The 19,819-nt window shown below is 33.8% G+C and overlaps 1 protein-coding gene across 1 annotated transcript in view; it reads left to right on the top strand.

Annotated features, from left to right (window-relative positions):
• Nucleotides 1-19,819, top strand: part of tun (N-terminal glutamine amidase tungus) — a 32,246-nt gene that overhangs the window by 3,247 nt on the left and 9,180 nt on the right. The window contains exons 2-5 of the mRNA XM_070643197.1: nt 11,655-11,808; nt 13,982-14,130; nt 15,320-15,388; nt 15,700-15,758. Coding sequence (XP_070499298.1) covers nt 11,655-11,808; nt 13,982-14,130; nt 15,320-15,388; nt 15,700-15,758 — 431 coding nt within the window. The remainder of the gene's footprint in view (nt 1-11,654; nt 11,809-13,981; nt 14,131-15,319; nt 15,389-15,699; nt 15,759-19,819) is intronic.

Below are 19,819 nucleotides of genomic sequence, written 5' to 3'. Positions count from 1 at the left end.
CAAATTTGACCTTTTTTCAACAAACTGAAACACAATTTAGGTTAGATTTATCCTTATTTTACCTTAAATCTGCTATAAAGTACGAGTAGTAAGAGTAATTAACGCTCAAAGAAAATCTTTTACATTAGATTAAATTAGAACTGTATTAATTCAACTTCAATGTATATCTCCTTGACCCTCCCTTACATGACTTCAGTTCAATGTTTCCTTTGCTTCTGCTCACTTTTTCTTCGTACCTTGTTTTTGTTCTAAAAAAGCATAACAAAAAGTACAGTACAGATACATTCACTTCTGTGTATATATATTTTGATGATATATACATTGTATTCGTGTATAGAATTTTTATAAAGTTACATGCTGCTTTATATTCATACTTCTTATTGTATGTAGGTCACAATAAATGTAAGGAAAAAAAGCATTAAAATGAGGGGAAAATAAGCATTCAAAAGACGTTAAGTAAAATGTTCTGGAGGAAAGAAAAAAAAGGAACTTTTTACAATGAGGAGTGACTGCTCTGTCTATGCTTCATTCCATCCCACAAAAAAAATTAGATTTCATGTAAACAAAATTAATTTTTATAAAAATAAGGAAGAAAAAAAAGCGAATTATGGAAATATGATTTATGATGAATCCTTAATGAAAAATCATGTCAGCAGTTTTGCAATTCCTTTATTTTCCATTTAAACATTGTTGATTCTTTCATTTTATCATCATTTTTAGAACAAAGAAGCCTTCAAAAATGATTTTTAAAATTTTATTTTTCACCCAGATTAATTGAAATTTTTTAATGGATGTTTATGATGGTAAACATCCTCGTCTGTGATTGGTAAATATTTTATAAATAAACACTGTTTTGAAAATTCGATATGGAAATATATTTAGGCGAAAGACGAAGAATTTTACAACAAAATTTGATGCGGAATGGATGAATAATGTTTAAATTAAAGGTTGGTGTGGGTTTTAAGTCATGAAAAGTTGTAAAACTCTTTAAAAATTTGTAAAATTTTCAAAATATTGAGATTTTAAAGCTTTTTGAAGCATTGAAAAATTCAAAATTTTCGAAACCGTTAATTTTTTAAATTACAAATAACCGTTAAAAACATAAATTCCTCATTTCAAAACCACCCATCTCAAAACTTCATGTTCATCATCCATAAATTCTCCGAGAAAATGTTTCATAAACAACGATATCAAGAAAGCTTTGTCAAGGTCATCAATCCTAAGAAGTTGTTGCCTTTAAGGTGTTTTCCGAAAAAAAAACGTAATTAGATGTTTTATCTTGCTTTTTTTTCATAAAAGACTTTTCAACATATTGCTTCTCGTTTGATGGAAAAATTTCATGTACAGAGTGGAAAAAGGTTGTAAAATTTTATGCACGTTGTGATGATGATGAAGCATAAAGGATTATTATTATTAAAGGTATTTGAATTCTATTAAATTATATGAGATTCTTTTTCTATTTCCAATAAAATTAAGTTATAGAGTTGCTCATAAATGAGGGTTTTAAATAAGATAAAACTAACGGAAATTTAAGATTCAAAAAGTAACGGAAGTTCAAAATTCAAATTAAAGTTCAAATTTTGAACTTCTGAAGATTGACGCATTTTAGGAAAGAAATTCATTTTGCTTTGAATTTTCAAACAATTTGACATTTAGAATTCTCTGAAAGACGTCATTTATGTAAGCATCCCCATCCTGCATTTGAATATTCATAAAAAACTCAAAACGCAATATGAAAATAAAAAAGTGAATTAAAAACAGAATGAGTAATTTAAGATAAACATGTGCAAAATGCTCTAAGGGTTATAAAAAGGAACTTTTTTAATCACTAATATCATAAATCTTATTACCTAGCAATAATGCCATATGTGCAGCACATATACACTTTATGTTCTCTTCAAGTATTCCATGCATATGCCACAAAATAATGGCAATATGCATGTAGAAATAATGAATAAAAGAAAAACGATATTATGGTATAAAAAAGTGCATATAATTTATGTTGATTACACACTTGAAAAACCGCACTCAAAAGCGTTTCACCCTTGATTCATTTTTTATCCAATTTTTTGTGTGTGCAAATTGTGCTTGCCATGAATTGTTCTATATGACTCAACAAATATAAATGAGTGACATAAATTATGACTAGCAAATTATATCACTTTTGTTTGTTATTTAAGGTGCAATAATGATACTTAGCTAGAAATTTGCCAGGTAATGATGGTGAAGTTGAATGGAAGTAGGTGTCAGGAGAAATCTGTTGGTAATGGACGATTGTCAATTAAATGGGGTGAAGGTCAAATGGTGAATGGTCGTTAGTAGGACGATGACTATCGTGGACTTGCTTATTTACATACTTTGTGGGGCTGCCAACCTTCAGACGAGGTGCTTTGGATAGGCTTTTAATCTATCCTTTAACGTTCTAATCCTAACATATAGCTCGGTCGTTAGTGGTGTATCTGGCAATATCAAGGGATACCATGAGAAGCCATAGACTTGGCATTTGATCAGCTTTGTCTTCTCTAATCCAACTTTAGGATATTTACTTTGCTGATCATTCAGATCAATTGTGAACCTTAATTTCAATTCCAAAAACCAAATGCAATCCTGTCTATATCAGCAGCTACATTCCATTAGATTAGTAAAGAATATTCGGAAGCTCCTGGATGTTGATTAAAAATTCCTAGTAATTTTGAGGTTAAATAAAAGTTTCTGGATCTTTTGAGGTTAATTAAAAGTTTCCGGATCTTTTGAGATTAATTAAAAATTCATTAATTCTAATTAAAATATGCGCTTATATCCTCATTGATCCTGTTCCTTAATAGCTTAGTCAACTCTATTAAATGAAAATTGCTTCGTTCAGCTTATTCGCATAAAACAAAAAATATAAAGATTTAAGTATGTTGAATAAGTTTCTTTCTCTTTCGCCATGCGAGTGTGCCATAAATTTATGTTATAACATAGCATTTATATGCTTATGCTATTAAAAACATAGAGATAAAGCTGTTTTCCATTTTAATGCAAAGTAGTAAATCTATTAGAGATTTGAATGAGAATTATTGAGCCAATGAAATGACTAGCTCAAATAAGCCGCAAAGATTTTTTTTTTTGCAATCTAATTTCTGTTTTATGTTAATTGATGCTTATAAACAACTAGACGCCATTGGACTTTATATCAAAACATCATGATATGAAAAGGGGGAAGAAAAAATTTAAACTTAATTTAATTCATTTTTAGCATGCTAAATCGTATAATCAGGCACTTTTACACGTTTACACATACACAATAATTCTGTATATATGCATAGACGCTGTAAATGGATTCTATTTAACTTCTGCTTGAATATTAAATGAATTGAAAAAAGCTCGACAGCAGCATGTTTACCCGAACAGTATAAGGTCTTTTGCTAGGCCACCTGGCACTAGGTCGCTAGATTTGCTAGGTTGTCGTAACAGTAAGACGCTAAGTTGCCTTGACGGCATCGTTAGTGCTGAATTTGACCCTTTTAACAGCGAGCAATGCGTTTTTCCTCACAATGCTATAAGGGTTCCTTACTTACTTACTTCCGTGGTTGGGACGCACGTGGGTCCATTGTCGCGTTGAGAGAACGTCTAAAGCCGGCTCTATCCTTCGAGAACTCGCTCTTACCGAACTCGACTCGCTCTTACCGAACTCGACTCGCTCTTACCGAACTCTGTCCTCTCTCGCGGCTCGGGTTTAACTATAACATTATATAAATGTAAGCTTTCCAAGCACTAAAATAAAAGTTCTCATTTTTGGTTCCATCAAGATACTGCGAAATATATATTTAAATTAGATATTCCAAAAAGAAAACAGACTCAGCCTCAAAAATGAAAAAGGATTAAGCTTTTTGTTCCAATATTCTCAGTCGTTGTCATCATGTGTCTCATGCGTTAAATGCGCTCCGAAGAGTCGGAAGAGAGACGAGGATAACGAGTAGACACATACGAATAGCATGCTAGGGGAAAATAAAGTCGCATGCAGCTTGAATTTTCATGCTTGTTTTATTTTATTGCTCACATATTCCATATCGTATGGAAACGACAACAATGTATCGTAAAAAAAAATTGTATCAGCATGAAAGGAACCAAGAAAAAATTTTTCTTTCTTTCCTTCATTTTTCGCAGTTTTTTTCATTTCTTTTCAATCTATCTTACTGCTTATTCGACCTCACTTCAACAAATGTGCTTTCAAAGCAATGAAGATTGGGGGAGAATAAGATGAGGCAAGGAAAAAAAGTTGTGTCTTTTTTTTGAGGGGAGCTATGGGAAATAAGAAGACATAACAACTGATGAGAGAATGAAAGCAGTTAACAATGATAAAAGTGTGTCAACCCTGTGTTGTGTGCTTCACGATGACCAATTCGCTTTATATTTATGACAACAATAAAATGGATTTTAGGGATAGTTATGTGAGGATAAAGGGTATGTGACGCATTCTGGTTGTTAATGATAGAATTTGGGGAAATTGTTCTTTTGGGGATTAGATGAGAATTCATAGCTAAATTCTAGCTTAATTTGGGTACAGATCATGTCTTAGTTACCTAATGAGTTTATCCAAACAGCACAATGCTGCTAATATTTCGTCATTCAAATGGACCGAAATCACTAATCATGTGGCGTTAGGGCTCCCTTACTTCTTGCCGTCGATCAACTGAACGATTACATTGTACTGTACGCGTTTAACTCTGTATTTAAACCTTGGACTGGTCTAGTTAATAACTATACTTATGACTAATGACTTTATATCAAGTTGTCCCCTCGGGAACAGTTCATAGTCCATCTTGTAACATATTTTGAGAATCACTGGTCAATGTAGTGCCGTTCTGACGCCTCTAGCAGTTTAGGCAATTTAACGGGTCTCTAAATGTGTTGTGATATTGGCCCTGTGACGACAACATTTGGCATATGTGTCGATCGATCTAGCTTACTATATAATGCACAAAATCTTTCAGTCTCCTACTTATCGTTGAGTTGCACAATATTTCGCGACTCGAAGGTACATATTTCAACTGGAAACTAGAGCATTTTTAAGTACTTATTTTATGCCTTTATCCTCTATAAAAATATATTTTGGGTCATGTCGATAATTTATTTTTCTCATATCGATCTTAAGTATTACTTAAAAGTAGCATGAATGCTCCAAAAAAGGATATATATCCAGCAGACAAAAAGGGATGAGGACAAACAGAAGTTCAATTCCATTCACAAGAAGGGATGATAAGAAATGAGCAATAATATAAAATGTGTCATTTATGTCATTTCTATGATGAGAAAATTTTTATAAAGGGATAGAAAACAGAGTCGTTTGGTTGATATCAACAAGAAATGGGGAGAAACTTTTTATGCTTCTTTTATTTGGATTATTTGATGGACCAACTTGCAATTTTTGAGATGAAACAGCAAGACCAAGAAGATAGGCAAAGATCCTCGGATTATAATAAATGAAATAAATTCTTTTCCAAAGGGATGAACAATGATGTTGATGCTATTACTTTACTGCTGTTAGCATCTTCAATGCTTCATCTTTACTATTCGACTCTTCTTTGCGTGACGACCAGAAAGAGAGCAGGAAATATATTTTTCGTTCGATTCAATTTTGTTTATTTTATTTCCTTACAATTCTCTCACTTACTCCTTCCTTTCCAATTTTATGTGTGTACAGACATAAAAAAATTTATTTGTTTTCTTGTACAGATTATGGTGAGAAATAGGGGATGTTTGTAAGTGATGTCTTTGAGATTGTTGGTTCTTCTAGTTTGGTATTAATGGCTTTGTATTTCCTAGAGTTTAGGGTTTACTTTGAGTAACTTACGACGTAACGACATCGACTTTGAATTGCCTTTTCGTACATACAGTGCAGGGATGACCCAAATAGCACAAGTCAGTTAATCAATCCGAAGTCCGGAATCAGGCTGGTGTGATTATGACTTGATTCCGGATTCGGTTTGAATCCAGCACCATGTCAGAATTACGGCGACCTAACTTGAACCAAATTCAACTTTAAACGTGAGTTTTGCTGCCCTGGATCAGAATTTTTGATTGATTAACCGATTTGTGCTATTCTGGCAACCAATTAATTGAGAATCGACATTTTGTACCTCATTGTTACACAAATTTTCATATTATTCATTCTGGAATCAAATTTAGGTGTCATAACTAGGCGATATCCCCCAAAAAAAGCGAAAGAAATATTTATTTGCTGATAAAATATTTATAACCGCGCTTTTGCAATTGTATGTATTTATTGATAAGCTTTAATTATACGCTATTTGAAGCTTTAATTCTTTGTTCTTTCTTTAATATGTCGCAAAAGAAGAAAGAGACTAATAAAAAAAAATGTTTGATACCAATTTTTTGAGTCGTGAAAGCAATGAAAATAATGCGTGAAAATTTCATAACTCGTGATATGGAAAGGAAGAGAAGAGAAAAAGCACGCTTGATGGATACGCACATAAATACAATAAACCCACACGTGAAAGGATACAGCCAATAGCAATAAGCCCTATTACTACTCTGCAGTCCCATATAGGCATTGTTATGGCGAAATTATTTCATGCCCCATTCATTGTTGTCATTCTCTTTCTCTCCTTTTTTTACAGCAATTTACCCACTCTCTCACACATTTTTCACCATCGTGCAAGTGATATAAAATATTTATGTTTGTAATATAGACGATGATGTATGGGAAACGCATACACACACACATTTTTTATATGGGAATTTTATATTCATATTTTTTCATTTTTCCGTTCGGTCCATTTTGAGACTTTTTATCTCATTATTATTTTAGTTTCTTCCTGCTGCTCTTAAATTACATCATTATATGCTAAAGACATTTTCAATATTAAGCACATAATTTGAAAATGCGCTTTTATTACCCCAAGGAATGTGCCATAAATTTTTGCCCCTTTTTCTCATCATGAAATCATGAATTTTCATTATTTTAATTTAACATAAAATCTCGCATTTTTACGAGAATGTATCAGACATTCATATTTAACAAGCATTTTGCTCTGGAGTTGAGTATGTGGTTGGTTCTGAGAATTGCGTTTAAAGGTTATTAAGGATGTGATTTTTTTTTTGTTGGAACAAAAGTACATTCAATTGAAATTTTTGCTTTTGAGTAATTTTTAGTGGGTATGTAACGAATTCTCTTTTGCCCCGAGGCAAGTTATCAAAAGAGCCCCTCCCTCCCCTTCCTTTACTTTATAATTTTGAATTGTGTACTTAATGCCAACATTTTACTATCCAAGTCATGGTGCCTCGGGAAAATGCTTCACTTTACTCATCTTATGCAACATTGTCAGGTGCAAGCTTTAATTTCTCGAAAAGGATTTTATACAATTTGGACTTCATGCTCGAAGTTACTTGAATAATGCAAAATGGGAAAACGTTCCAAAATAAGAGACAAGGTCGGCTTGACTCTGGCATAGTGCCAGATTTCGGAGTTTAAAAGGAGTTCAATTTTTTACCCCATGCCAATGTCAGTCCTGATTTGGTATAAATTGAATAGAATAAATTTTTAATCTGTTAATAACGAAAAGCCACTGCAATATTATTCGCAAAACACTGATTCCTCCAATATTTCTACCCTCTTAAATAACTTTAACTACCCCAAACAGCACAATGCGACAAAAATCACTCTTCGCCGTAGAAACAGGTCAAAAACAAGTCCAAAACAGCAATTACGTTGTCATCAGGATACGCTCATGTCTTGCCATCAACTCGACTTTCTAGTGACTATCCAAATGCTCAATAAAAGTCAAAATCTACTTCAAGTTGATCTCAATTGGAACTCCTTCTGAAACTTTGATACATTTTCGAATAAATCACAAACAAACACATGATTCAATCCTCTCATTCACTTAAGAGCTGTAGAAATCACCAGAAAAAAATCCTGTCAGCAAACATTACTTTCGCATATGCTCTCATGAAATTGACAGTTAAGCCTGTCCACTCAAAATGAGTTAGTTCTGTAAAATACTTCAATTTTTGTGACAGTCGACTTTTTTCAAAGATTTCATGTCATGTGATGAATTGACAAAACAATGCGTTGTAATGCCTCATGTACGACCATTTTGACACTATTTTTTCCTTTCCATTTGTAGCATTACTACACACATTTTTTTTGTGTTGTATGTGTACATATTTGCAAAAAAGATGTGATGAGAACTTAAAGAGATTACTCAAGGATTATTTCAATACTTTCCCCTTAACACATTGCTACTGTAATAAAAGCTCTTAATTTAATACGTTCATCCATTTATTTCTCATACTCATTTTCATGTTTCAACCATAGGACTCTTTTTTTATGTATTTTCATTTCCTTTCTGCTTTTATGAAATGAATGAATGGTTTTTCTGTGTAGACACTCGTTTAAATACACATACATTTATGTCTTTTTCTACAGTTACACAATGAGTCATTCATAATATCTATGCATCATAATAACAGAAAAATTATGATTATTATTATGTGAATTGTTAATTAAGATATATATCTGGTGATACATGTATAGTTTATGACTGAGTGCACTTCATAAAATCGTGTGAACAGGGATACATGTATAGTTAAGTAGTTTTAGACATGGATCACAGATGATCTGTACGGTCAGCAAACTGAGTAAGTAGTGCACCATGTACTCTTGAGCAACACTGCGTCGCAGGAATAACGGTGAGACGTGAAGTTGCTCTGACGACACCGTGACGACACATTTCTGCCTATTTTCATGGGACGTTGCATTGTTCCACTAGGGAATAGCAATAGATGTCAAAAAATCTTCGAAAATTCTATCTAGACAGCCTTTAACCCCCAAACCCCTCATACACATGCTGCACACAATCAACACACAACATCTCGTTAATGTAAGCCTTGTATCTAATGGATATATAAAACCATCAGCATCATAACTTTTAGTCAAGTGGCAAAAGATTTGACAGCCAATTAACACATTCACAATTAAAGAAGGCAAAGTATGGGGAAAGGAAGGATGTTAAGGATGAAGACAAAAAAGGGATTAGACGAAGAAAAAATCTGAGAAAATGATTATTATCGAAGAAGATTCTAAATGCTCTACGTCTGTATTCGTGTAATGTGATTTTAGTAACAACAGCGCAAAAGAAATTATGATAATGATGATTATGTTGAGGGAAAGAAGCTGGAAAAAATCTCAAAAAAAAAAGAATTATAAATACCCTAAGGCATGATGAGGAAGACTAAAAAAGCAATTAGAAAAATCCTCTTCTGACTAATTCACTTTCCTTCTTGATACGTTAAAAGCATTGCCTCTTCACAGAACACAAAAAGATTACTTCTTATACACACTTTTGCCGCATTTAGAGTATATCTGATGAAATAATATTTTATACACATTGTACACATTAGTACAAGGGATGGGCAACCTGTGTGCCACGGAAAAGTCGTGAGCAACATGTGTTTCGCGACACAATTGTGGGCAACCTGTGTGTCATGACAATAAACGTGAGCAACCTGTGTGTCACGACATAGTGGTGAGCAACCTGTGTGTCACGGCATAGTGTTGAGCAACCTGTGTGTCACGGCATAGTGTTGAACAACCTGTGTGTCACGGCATAGTGTTGAACAACCTGAGTGTCACGGCTTAGTGGTGATCAAATTGTGCGCCACGACACAGTGTGGGCAACCAATCTGTCGATACACATTAGTATCATCTGCATCTTGAAATTCTTTGAACCGTTTGTCGTTTGCGGTTTCGGTCGAAGATTACCACCTAGGTGTGCCACCAAAAATATGACGTCGCCCACCACTAGCAAGATAAGCTTATAAAGAATTTAATACTAAGAATTGTCGTCTATTCTCATACTTTAATAAATACAAAATATGATTGCAACTTCCTAGGTATGTAGCATATACAAAAAACTTTCATATTTATAAACTCAATTCTCTTGTTTTCCTCTTCTTCCTTCCTTCCCCACAGTGTCTCTAAAGAATGTTTTGTTTAGCTTAAAACCGACCATAGAGAAATATAAAAGTCACTTTTTTAAATAAATAGGAATGTGACTCGAATATCTCATCGTATGGTTGTATATTTTCATTATCACTCTAACTTTTTATTTACATTCTTGGTTGTGCAGCATAGAATCCATCTACAGTTGAAATCGTTACTTGCGTAAAAGTTTTTGTTACCCATGGGGATTTCTCATGTGGTTGTGTCACGTTAGAACAATTTGAGCTAAGTTGCTTCGGGGAGGTTTTTTTTGAAGATAACAGGGAATTTGCACGACATTGAGGATAGCATGACAGTAGATCGTCATGAAGATTTGTATATTCGTTTTTATTTTGACATTCTTTTGAACTAGAATTAAGTGTTCATGGGAAGTTTTACCTCCTTTAATCCTTTTCTCAGTTCATTTTTGATCCTTATGGCTTCCGTGCTTAGATGTAGATAAAACGGAAGGGCTTTAATATTAAAACCCGTATGGAGTTAATGCTGTATTAAAGTGATGTGAATAGCTTTAAAAATTACAGATGTTGACAGAGTTGGGTTTTTGGGTTTTAATGTATATTCTTGTTGTTGATCAAATCTTTTGTGTCACGACACATCTTGGTGATAAGACATGATTGAATTCGGTGGATTTTATGGTGGACCTGATTGGTGGACAGAACATGCGGTTCATTATCCATTTGTTCAATTCCCGTTTAATGTTTCGGTCTTAATCGGTGTTAAGACCATCCCTACTCTGATTCTGGGGCTACTTCCGTTCAGACGAAGTGATTTGGATATAGTTTTGCTCTATCATTTAACCTCCTAATCTCGACATATAGCTCAGAAACCATTGTTTTATTTAGCGGTATTAGAACTTACCACAAGAAGGTATATACTTGATATTTGGTTAGCTTTGGGGACACAATTCTGCTTCCCCAATCCTCCTTACATGAATATGCTTCAAGGATAGTGACAACCCACGAATTAAAGGCTCCCCAGGCAATCTACACATAGATATCATACCAAGATCTAAAGCTTATATAGAGGTGCAAACCCACATCCATGTTTCTTGTGCCAACATGGAGTAATGAATTACCAAACTCCACCGCCACCTAGTCACTTAAGCTCAACATTATTCTGCAATCTACACTCAAATAAAAATGTTTATACCTGACAATTTGAATAATCTACTCTGCATAACACAGAAATAAGGATTAACGACTCTGAGTATATTCATTCTCTCATATTTAAATACATCAAAGTATTTTTTCGTTGAATTTATCATCTATATATCCATACATCCATGAAATCGAGTGGTTTACAGTAAATTAAAGCCCTCTTATGCAAAACTCTTAAGCTTTTTTTCTTTACAACACATCATACGCTTGAAGCTTACTTACAAAGAAAATTTTATGCTATAGCTACGAAGCGTAAGCGTGAAAAAAAGTTTTCCAGACAAAAAATTTTAAGTCTTCCTTTCAAAAAAGGTGTTAAATTATGCAAAATGATTCGGTTTCTTTTTTCAATGAAAAAAAAAAAAAACTCGTAAGCTCTACGAAACGACAGTAAAAGAAGGAATAGAGAATAACAGAATGTATATTTCAGTACATCGTGTGTGCTTACCATTCGTATTTATTTTCTCATAATGTCTTTTATATTTTTTCAGTGAGGAAAATGTGTGGAAGTTGTGTGAACAAGTGAAGAAACTATATCCTAATGAATTATCAAAATGTTATGCGGTATATGTGTCAAATGAACGAAGAACAGTGCCGTTATGGAGACAAAAAGCTGGTAGAGGTGAAGACAAATTAGTAGTTTGGGTAAGTTTTGTGTATTTTCTTTAACTGACATAATTATGATGTTAATGAGAGCATGTCAAATTGTGTGTTGGAGTCGTTCATAAATGGTGTCCATCATTTACTCGATCGACATAAATTCTTGATGCCAAGTGGCTGCCATTTGACGTCCAAGTGACTGTCATGTGATGTCCAAGTGACTGTTATGTTGCGTCCAAGTGGCTGTCATGTAAAGTGTGTCATGTTGAAGTGACTGTCATGTGGTGTCCAAGTAACTTTCATGTGGTGTCCAAGTGACTGTCATGTGGCGTCCTAGTGGCTGTCATGTGGCGTCCAAGTGGACTGTCATGTGGCATTCAAGTGGTTGCTGTCATATTGTCCAAGTGTCTGTCAGTGTGTTTCTGCTAAGGATCCTTCATTTACAAGTTCCAAAAGCAATGTCAACAACATCACTATCGAACAATCCCTCATAATTTTAGCATAAATTTTAAAATCTAATATTTGTTGATTGAATCACATAATCTCATTAATTTTCGTTGAGGAACTGAAATTCATATTCATAGCGTACGTGAAATATTTTCAAAATTAATAGAAAAAAGCTTCCTTTTGACATGAAAAATGCTTCAAGTATATAAATCCAGGATATAAAGAGAATAATTCAAGCAAAAAGAAAGAATGAAAATTTATTCAAGCACAACCTAATTTCCATCTTTCATGCATTTATATACTTTTTTATTATAGCTGAGTCGTGTACTTGATTTGCAACATTTTTACGTCTCATTCTAATTTCACGTCAACAAATATGTACGCATGATATATAATCGCAAATATTGTGTGTATACTTCCCTTAATCAATCCTCATATCCTTAGGAATTGTTTTTATTACGCACTCGAAATTGAATGAATGACAGCAGAGATACTTTAGTTCAAAACATACAAGATGAGCCAAAACATTTTTTTTGCTATTTTGTGCCATTATGCCGAAAAAGAGCACAAATTACCATGTGAACGAAGAAGATACATGATGATTTGTCATGTATTACATAAAAAAATATATAGACTTAGACTTACAACTGCTGTTGTTGTTGTTATTTTTCTTTTTATTAATAAAAAAAGGCATAGACTTACACATTCGCATGACTTCTTCGTGTAGGATTCTTGGAATAATTTCATTCAATTTATACACGCGTTACACATCAACAAAGGATGTAATTTCACCTTAACTGGCTAACTTGTGATGTTCGATGTTGATGCAACTTGATTCTTGGAAATGACATTAGGTTTATGATTTGAACAGGGATTTGAATAAGAATCTTGATTTCTATCTAGAATCCATAAATGTCATGAAGCATATTTCAGCTTAGACTTTATCCTGCTTTGTATTTCAAGGAAATTTCTTTAGCTTTAGGCTTTTAGTGTCATCTACTTCTGTAAATGTCATCTTATGGCCATTTGGAGAGTATTTAGGATGATTGTCACTTATTCTTACCATTTTAGTCATGTCACACAACTTTAGAACAACGTATCCAAGCTACACAAATGAAGAAGACTCCACTAAGCCTCTTTTATTAACACTAAATGGAAGCTATATCAGTTTGGCGTCCATATGGCTGTCAACAATAGCCAACTTCCATTTGGTTTTAATAGGAAGGATTAAAAGAAGCGTTAAAAGATCCGTGGCAGAGCCTTCTTCATTTGTGTCGTATACGTACACTATGTAGGTACACTTTTGACCTGTTGGTACAGCCAACTAAGCTCTTAAGTAGGGTTCGCCAAAAGGCCTGCAGTTTCTATTGTTCTAGCGCATCCAGATCCCAACTGCATTTGGTATGGAAATTTTTTTCAAATAGGAAAGGTTTAGTGAAGCCTTAAAAGATCCGTGACAGAGCCTTCTTCATGTGTGTGGCTTGGAGTACACTAGTTTTGACCTGTTGGTACATCCTCCTAAGCTCTTAAGTATCCCAAAACTAGATTCTGACGAAATTTCCCACAAAGACTCCAAAAAGAAACACGAAAGAAGAAAATTGCTCTGAGTAAATTAGCATTTTCGAGCCACAATGTCTATTGCGGTTCTTGTTTTTGTTTGAACTAAAATAAAGAAATGTTGGATGTACTGTAGACTAAAATATAATAATACAGAAAAGCATTTTCTTCCACAAAAATTATAATTTTCTCATTTCTATTTATTTCTTTATAGGACTATCATGTATTTTTCATGCATAATCCATCACCAAATCGTTGCTTGGTTTTCGACTTAGATACCACTTTGCCATTTCCAACATATTTTCACAAATATGTAACGGAGACGTTTCGTTCAGACTATGCAGTGTCAGAGGATCATCATAGGTGGGTATTGATACAATATGTACATAAAGCAACACAGTCAGTCGAGTGGAGTGAGGAAGTGAAATTGTTTCTTTTTTGCACACATTCTGTGTACTTTATGCTCCTTTAGACAAATTCAATAACAGCAAATCGATTGGTTAGTACAGGGGGTATGAGGGGGATTTGTGAGTAAAGTCCTTGGGATGGAATTGCAGTCCTGTAAGGGCTAATCAACGATATATCTTTAGGAGTGCATTAGTAAGGAGTAATTTCTTACTTACGTCTTGGATGGGGCGCATTGTTGCGTTTAGGAACATGGCTCTATCTTTCAATAACTTGTGCTTGTCCGGGACATTTAGAGGCGTCCTTTTCAACACACCCAATTCAGGAACTTTTCGGTCTAGTAAGATGGATACCGAAAATGCATAATTCATATATGGCACATTGCCATATAGTCTAGTAGCCCTTAAATAGCTCAGTGGTAGTAATATGCAACTGGATATAGTAAGACGGGGGTTCGAATCCCCCTCGGGATCCATTATTCGGGATTATCCCAATTCTGTTAGATCAACCACTTCGAACCTTGAGTTGAAACTCAATCTACAATTGGGTCTGTGAGAAAACAGACTGCAGTTAGCTTTCAGAACGTAAACAGGAAGTTTTGGTTGCTGTGCAGAGCTTCCTAACCACCCCATCCCCCTCAAAAAGATTCAATCACTCGTTATACTTACCCAATAATATACCATTGTAGATGTGTCCAATAGTCTATTGAATATTGTCCCTCATCCTCCATCATCTTTACCCAAACACAAAGCTGTTATTGATATTGATGTACTTAATATTCTGAAAGTGTCAAGACTCACTCTGTCTCTCTCACTGACTGTATGATATATAAGAATGTCTTATTAAATTAGTTATTTACTCCACGACATTATTTATTGCTTAAAAACTCACTGCCATACATTTTTTGGTTCTATCAAATTCCAAATAACATTTCCACACTCATTATTATTGGATATGATACATGAATTCATATGATTAACAGGTTGAAATTGTGGCAATTTATCATATTTCTGACTTCTTTTTATTTCCATTTTTCGGTTGTATTCTTCATCGTACATCAATTTTTGAAATGTGTACAAAAAAATGCCAAAACATCTTTAATGACGGGTGTGCTTTTCACACATACATTAAAATGCATGGCTGGCAGGTTTTTTAGAGTAATTCCGGCAGAAATTTACCTTAATTCGTTTTCATCCGATCGTCGACACATGCGAAGGTAAGCTTGCTATCCACGAATGGTGCTAATCGGTTAATCCATCGAGAATCTGGCCCTAGGGCGGCTTGACTCTGAGTTGGTGATGTGATATAGGCAGTTGTCTAATGCGTATGCAAATAGAGTGATCAAGCTCATGTTCCGTTACAGGAACTGCATAGTGTCATGTGCATCAGCATAGTTACACTTTGCTAGAGTCGTGCCTGCCTGAACCGGATTTTGGATCAATTAACCGACTTGTGCCATTCAGGAACATTAAATGAATTATTTTTAACATTTTAACTCAATTTTTTTCTAATTTTTCACATATGTAGACCAGATGGTACGTGGATCAAGCCACCACCCTCATATCCTGAAATTGGCAACAACTTATGTGAGTATTATTGACTAAAATACATGAACAAAATATACTGACAAAAGATATGCGCTTGAAGAAACTTCATCGTCGTGTTTACTCCAAAATTCCATCCAAAGAAGTTGTTTTATTTTACTTTTCCCAGGGTTGCATTTGATTTTCATTCAGCCAACAACGTCTGAGCTTATTTAAAATTGAAATCCCTGTAAGACATCTTATACTTTTATTATTTTTACAATTTTCTTCCTTTCCACTGTTATTCCATTAAAGCCCAAGTAGCAGCCTCTGCACTTTTCTCCATCTCTCTCACTCTCTCATGATCCGTTGTGCTTTTTTTTTGGGGGGAAGGCATACATACACTCTCACATTCGTTCCATTACATATTACAATATGATATATACAGCCATAAAGTAAAGGGAGGTTTTGAGACATAAGAAGCAATGAATGGATGGATGAAAAAACGACCTTGACTTTATATTACAATAACAACATTTTATTTTTAAAACAGAACTGAAAAAAAGTTGACTAAAAATTTTTGCAAGGAAGCTCTTGTTCCTTATGTCAACATTTTCCTGGTCTTTTGTGTATTTTAGCCAAAAATTTGTGTTTTAAAAAAAATTAATTTTATGGAAACATGAAAAAATTTGTTCTTATGGGGGTGTGGAAATGAGAAAAAGGGCAGCAAATAGTCATGAGGTCAAATTATGATGATGAAAAAAAGTCATTGTTATGAAGCCCAGAACAGAAAAAAAATTATATCCCTAAACTTTTTCATAAAAATTAATGTTGAATGATCTTGGAATATCGAGTGACTTGAGCGCATTTTCGGACAGGTATCAACATTCGATTGACAAATCAGTAGAATAATCACTTCTTTAATTCTATAATTAAAGTTACTATAATATCCAATGTGTAATTTAACGGTTTTTTGAAATTTAAACTTCTAACGGTTTTGTAAAATTCAAACATTTGTTGAAGGGGAATTTTGGAAGGTTTTTGTAAATAAATTGAAAAATTTCAAGAAAAATCAATAATTAAAGCATTTAGAGATAGTTTTAAGCTTCCAGACCAAGTGATAAGTCATTAAATCAATGAGATAAAGCTAATGCTTTAAATCCAAGCTCTCTAGAATGTCTGGTTGCTGAGAAATCACGCCTCATCCAGTTACCCACACAGTCAGCCGATTAAAGTGAACTTAAAATCGTCAATTTTTGTCCAAAAAATGTCCTAAAAAGTTCTGTTTTTGTTACTAAATATCTTGCATCCATGTATGTGGAAGGGCTGCTTTTAATATTATTATTTCGAAACAAAAAGACATTATAATGTGTGTATATATGTAAATTATATACACATAACTTGTCTTGCATGTTGGAGTGGCTTTACATAAAACACGATGAAAAATGTCATATGAGAATGGTTTTAATGACTGACGAGAATAACATAAAAATTCATGCTGTGCCACTTTTCACTTTGTTCCTGATGTCTCGAGGCACGTAAATGTGAAACGTTTTTGAAACTGGCATCACTGGAACGTGTGAATGGATGTGCAAAACAGGGAGAATCTGTTTTAGAAAAAAAAGGAAATTAATTAAATAGCAATTTTGTAGATTCATTCTTATTCAATTATTTAAACATTCATGGTTTGCAGTTATTACAAATTATTTTACTAATGACTTGCTTCTTGCTTTTATCTACATAAGCTTATGGATTTGTATGGCTTTATATGTTAATTTTCTAACATTAAATTTAATTAAATTTTTAAAGCTTCTAAAACCATTCTCGTTGGCTGAATTTGGGTAATAATTGAGATTCTAGAGTATCGAAAATTTATTCACGGCTCGTCTGTGTAAATTTAATTTAATTTAATTAATTAGAGAGATTGATGAACTTGACGCAACAGATGAGTGGTCTGTGTAATCTCAGTATCTGATATAATGTGTTTTGGACAGGATGTGTCTAATTTTCATGTAAAATGTGATTGCTCAAGTTAAAAATGTCAATGACGATCAGACGTCTAAGTATGAGCATGCTGCCTCGTCAGTCTAGTCTAAAATCTTTTATTGATATTTTCCAGATCGGCAAACATTACTAAAATACAGAATCAATCAATTTTTCATCGATACATCCTGAATTCTACTCGAACATAACAAACATGCTGCATCTTTTGTGATATTTTTTATCATCAGAGATGAATAGGACATTTTAGCTTTTTAGGTCATTATTTTGGTTACCGACTTTAAGGCAGATTGTCTTCATTTTAAAGGGATCTTCGAAAATTTGCTTCCAAAAAGTAGAATCACCAAATGACTAAAAATAGGCGAGGAACTGCATATATAAATTATAAAGAATTCTAATCCCTCGACTGTCGCTCCACCTCCGACTGTCGTTCGACCCCTGATTGTAGCTCGACTTCCGACCTGTCGCTCGACTTCGCTCGACCCTCAATTGTCGCTCGACCCTCGATATATTCTAACCCTTTGATCAGCTTATCCTTAGTTAGTGCCTCTTAGTGTTATCACTTTATATCATCACAACAACTTCCATAGTACACAAATGCTCTACAAATGATCCATAATGCAATAAGCTTTGCATGTGATACATCTCTACCAACATGTTTCGGTTAGAACCTCTCCAGTCCATCCATTTACTCATCACAATAATTTTCATGTGCACGTAAATTCATTTCAGTTAGGATGGTTAATGATGTGGCTTTTATGTATTGCAATTTCGTTGGTTTTTGTGGGGACTTAAAAAAATATAATTTTGTATCCATTTATACTTCCATTAAAATTATGTTTCAAGCCTTCGTACTGACTGATTGCCACATGTGACATGATGTGATGAATAAATAAATTCATATTATACATGTGTATGTGTGTGTGCCTTTACATTACCATACAGCAAAAAAAATGTCACCGACATAATAAAAAGGAAAGAAGAAAAGAAGAGTAAGAGACTAATTACGACTACCACAATGATAAATTGCGTGATTTTGAATTAAATGGGTGAAAGTTATGTTTCATTTGTTTGTTAAGTATTGTTTAGAGCAGAGGGTGGGCAACCTGTGTGCTGCGACACAGTTGTGGGCAAAATATGCATATTAGTACAGTGGGTAGACAACCTGAAAGCCATGATACAGTGGTGGACAATCTGTGTGTCGCGACACAGTAGTGAGCAACATGTGTGTCACGACATAGTGGTAGGCAACATGTATGTCGCGACACAGTGATGGACAACATGTGTTCCGCGACACATTGGTGGGTAACATGTGTGCTACGACTCAATGGTGGGCAACACGTGTGCCACAACACAATGTTGAGCAACTTGTGTGCCGTGACACAAAAAAAGTTGCGCATCACTGATTTAGATTCACACAGAACAGAGTGTGAATTATTTGGGTTTTTACTATTTGTACTAATACCCAAATACCCAAATATTAAACCCCAAATATTTGTACAAATATTGTTAAAAGAAATTTTGGTCTAAAAAGTAGGCTTAAGGACAATTTCCCGAATAATTCTTTTAAATATTGTCTCAAATAACAGCTGAGCTTTTTTTACATCATTGCGTATGCACCGATTAGTTTAATTAAAATGAGTAAAAAAAGTTAATCTAGTTAATATTTTAAATCTTGTACCTACTGAAGATGTATCCACTTTGGACCAAAGTTGCACCCACAAGAGCTAAGACAATAACAGCAGATTAAATACATTTTTTTATTTTTAAATATTAATTCTCCAATAAAATACCTTTTCGCAGATTTATAGTTTCATTTGTGTCTTCAATTTTTCCACAAACTTGCAGGATTTTGGTTTTGATAATGCTGAATTTATGGCTTTACTATGATTTCTTAAGTACATTATGCAGCCAACATAACTGGATAGTTCAAATAAATGTCTTAAAAATTGATAGATTGATTTAATTTAAGCTTATTAGTGTTTATATTTCAAAATATGAGATTAAATTCAAATTGGCAAAAAATTGACACTATAAATTTCAATGAAAATCTGAAATTTTATGGAAAATTTCCTTAAAAGTGATGATTTTAAGTGGACCCAAATTTATTTGGGTTTTAACCC

This window comes from Chironomus tepperi, unplaced genomic scaffold (genome assembly GCF_022539635.2).
Source record: "Chironomus tepperi strain 1889 unplaced genomic scaffold, CSIRO-AGI_Ctep_v1 contig_309, whole genome shotgun sequence".
In the NCBI taxonomy this organism is placed as follows: domain Eukaryota; kingdom Metazoa; phylum Arthropoda; class Insecta; order Diptera; family Chironomidae; genus Chironomus; species Chironomus tepperi.
This window is presented reverse-complemented; position numbering and strand designations above follow the sequence as displayed.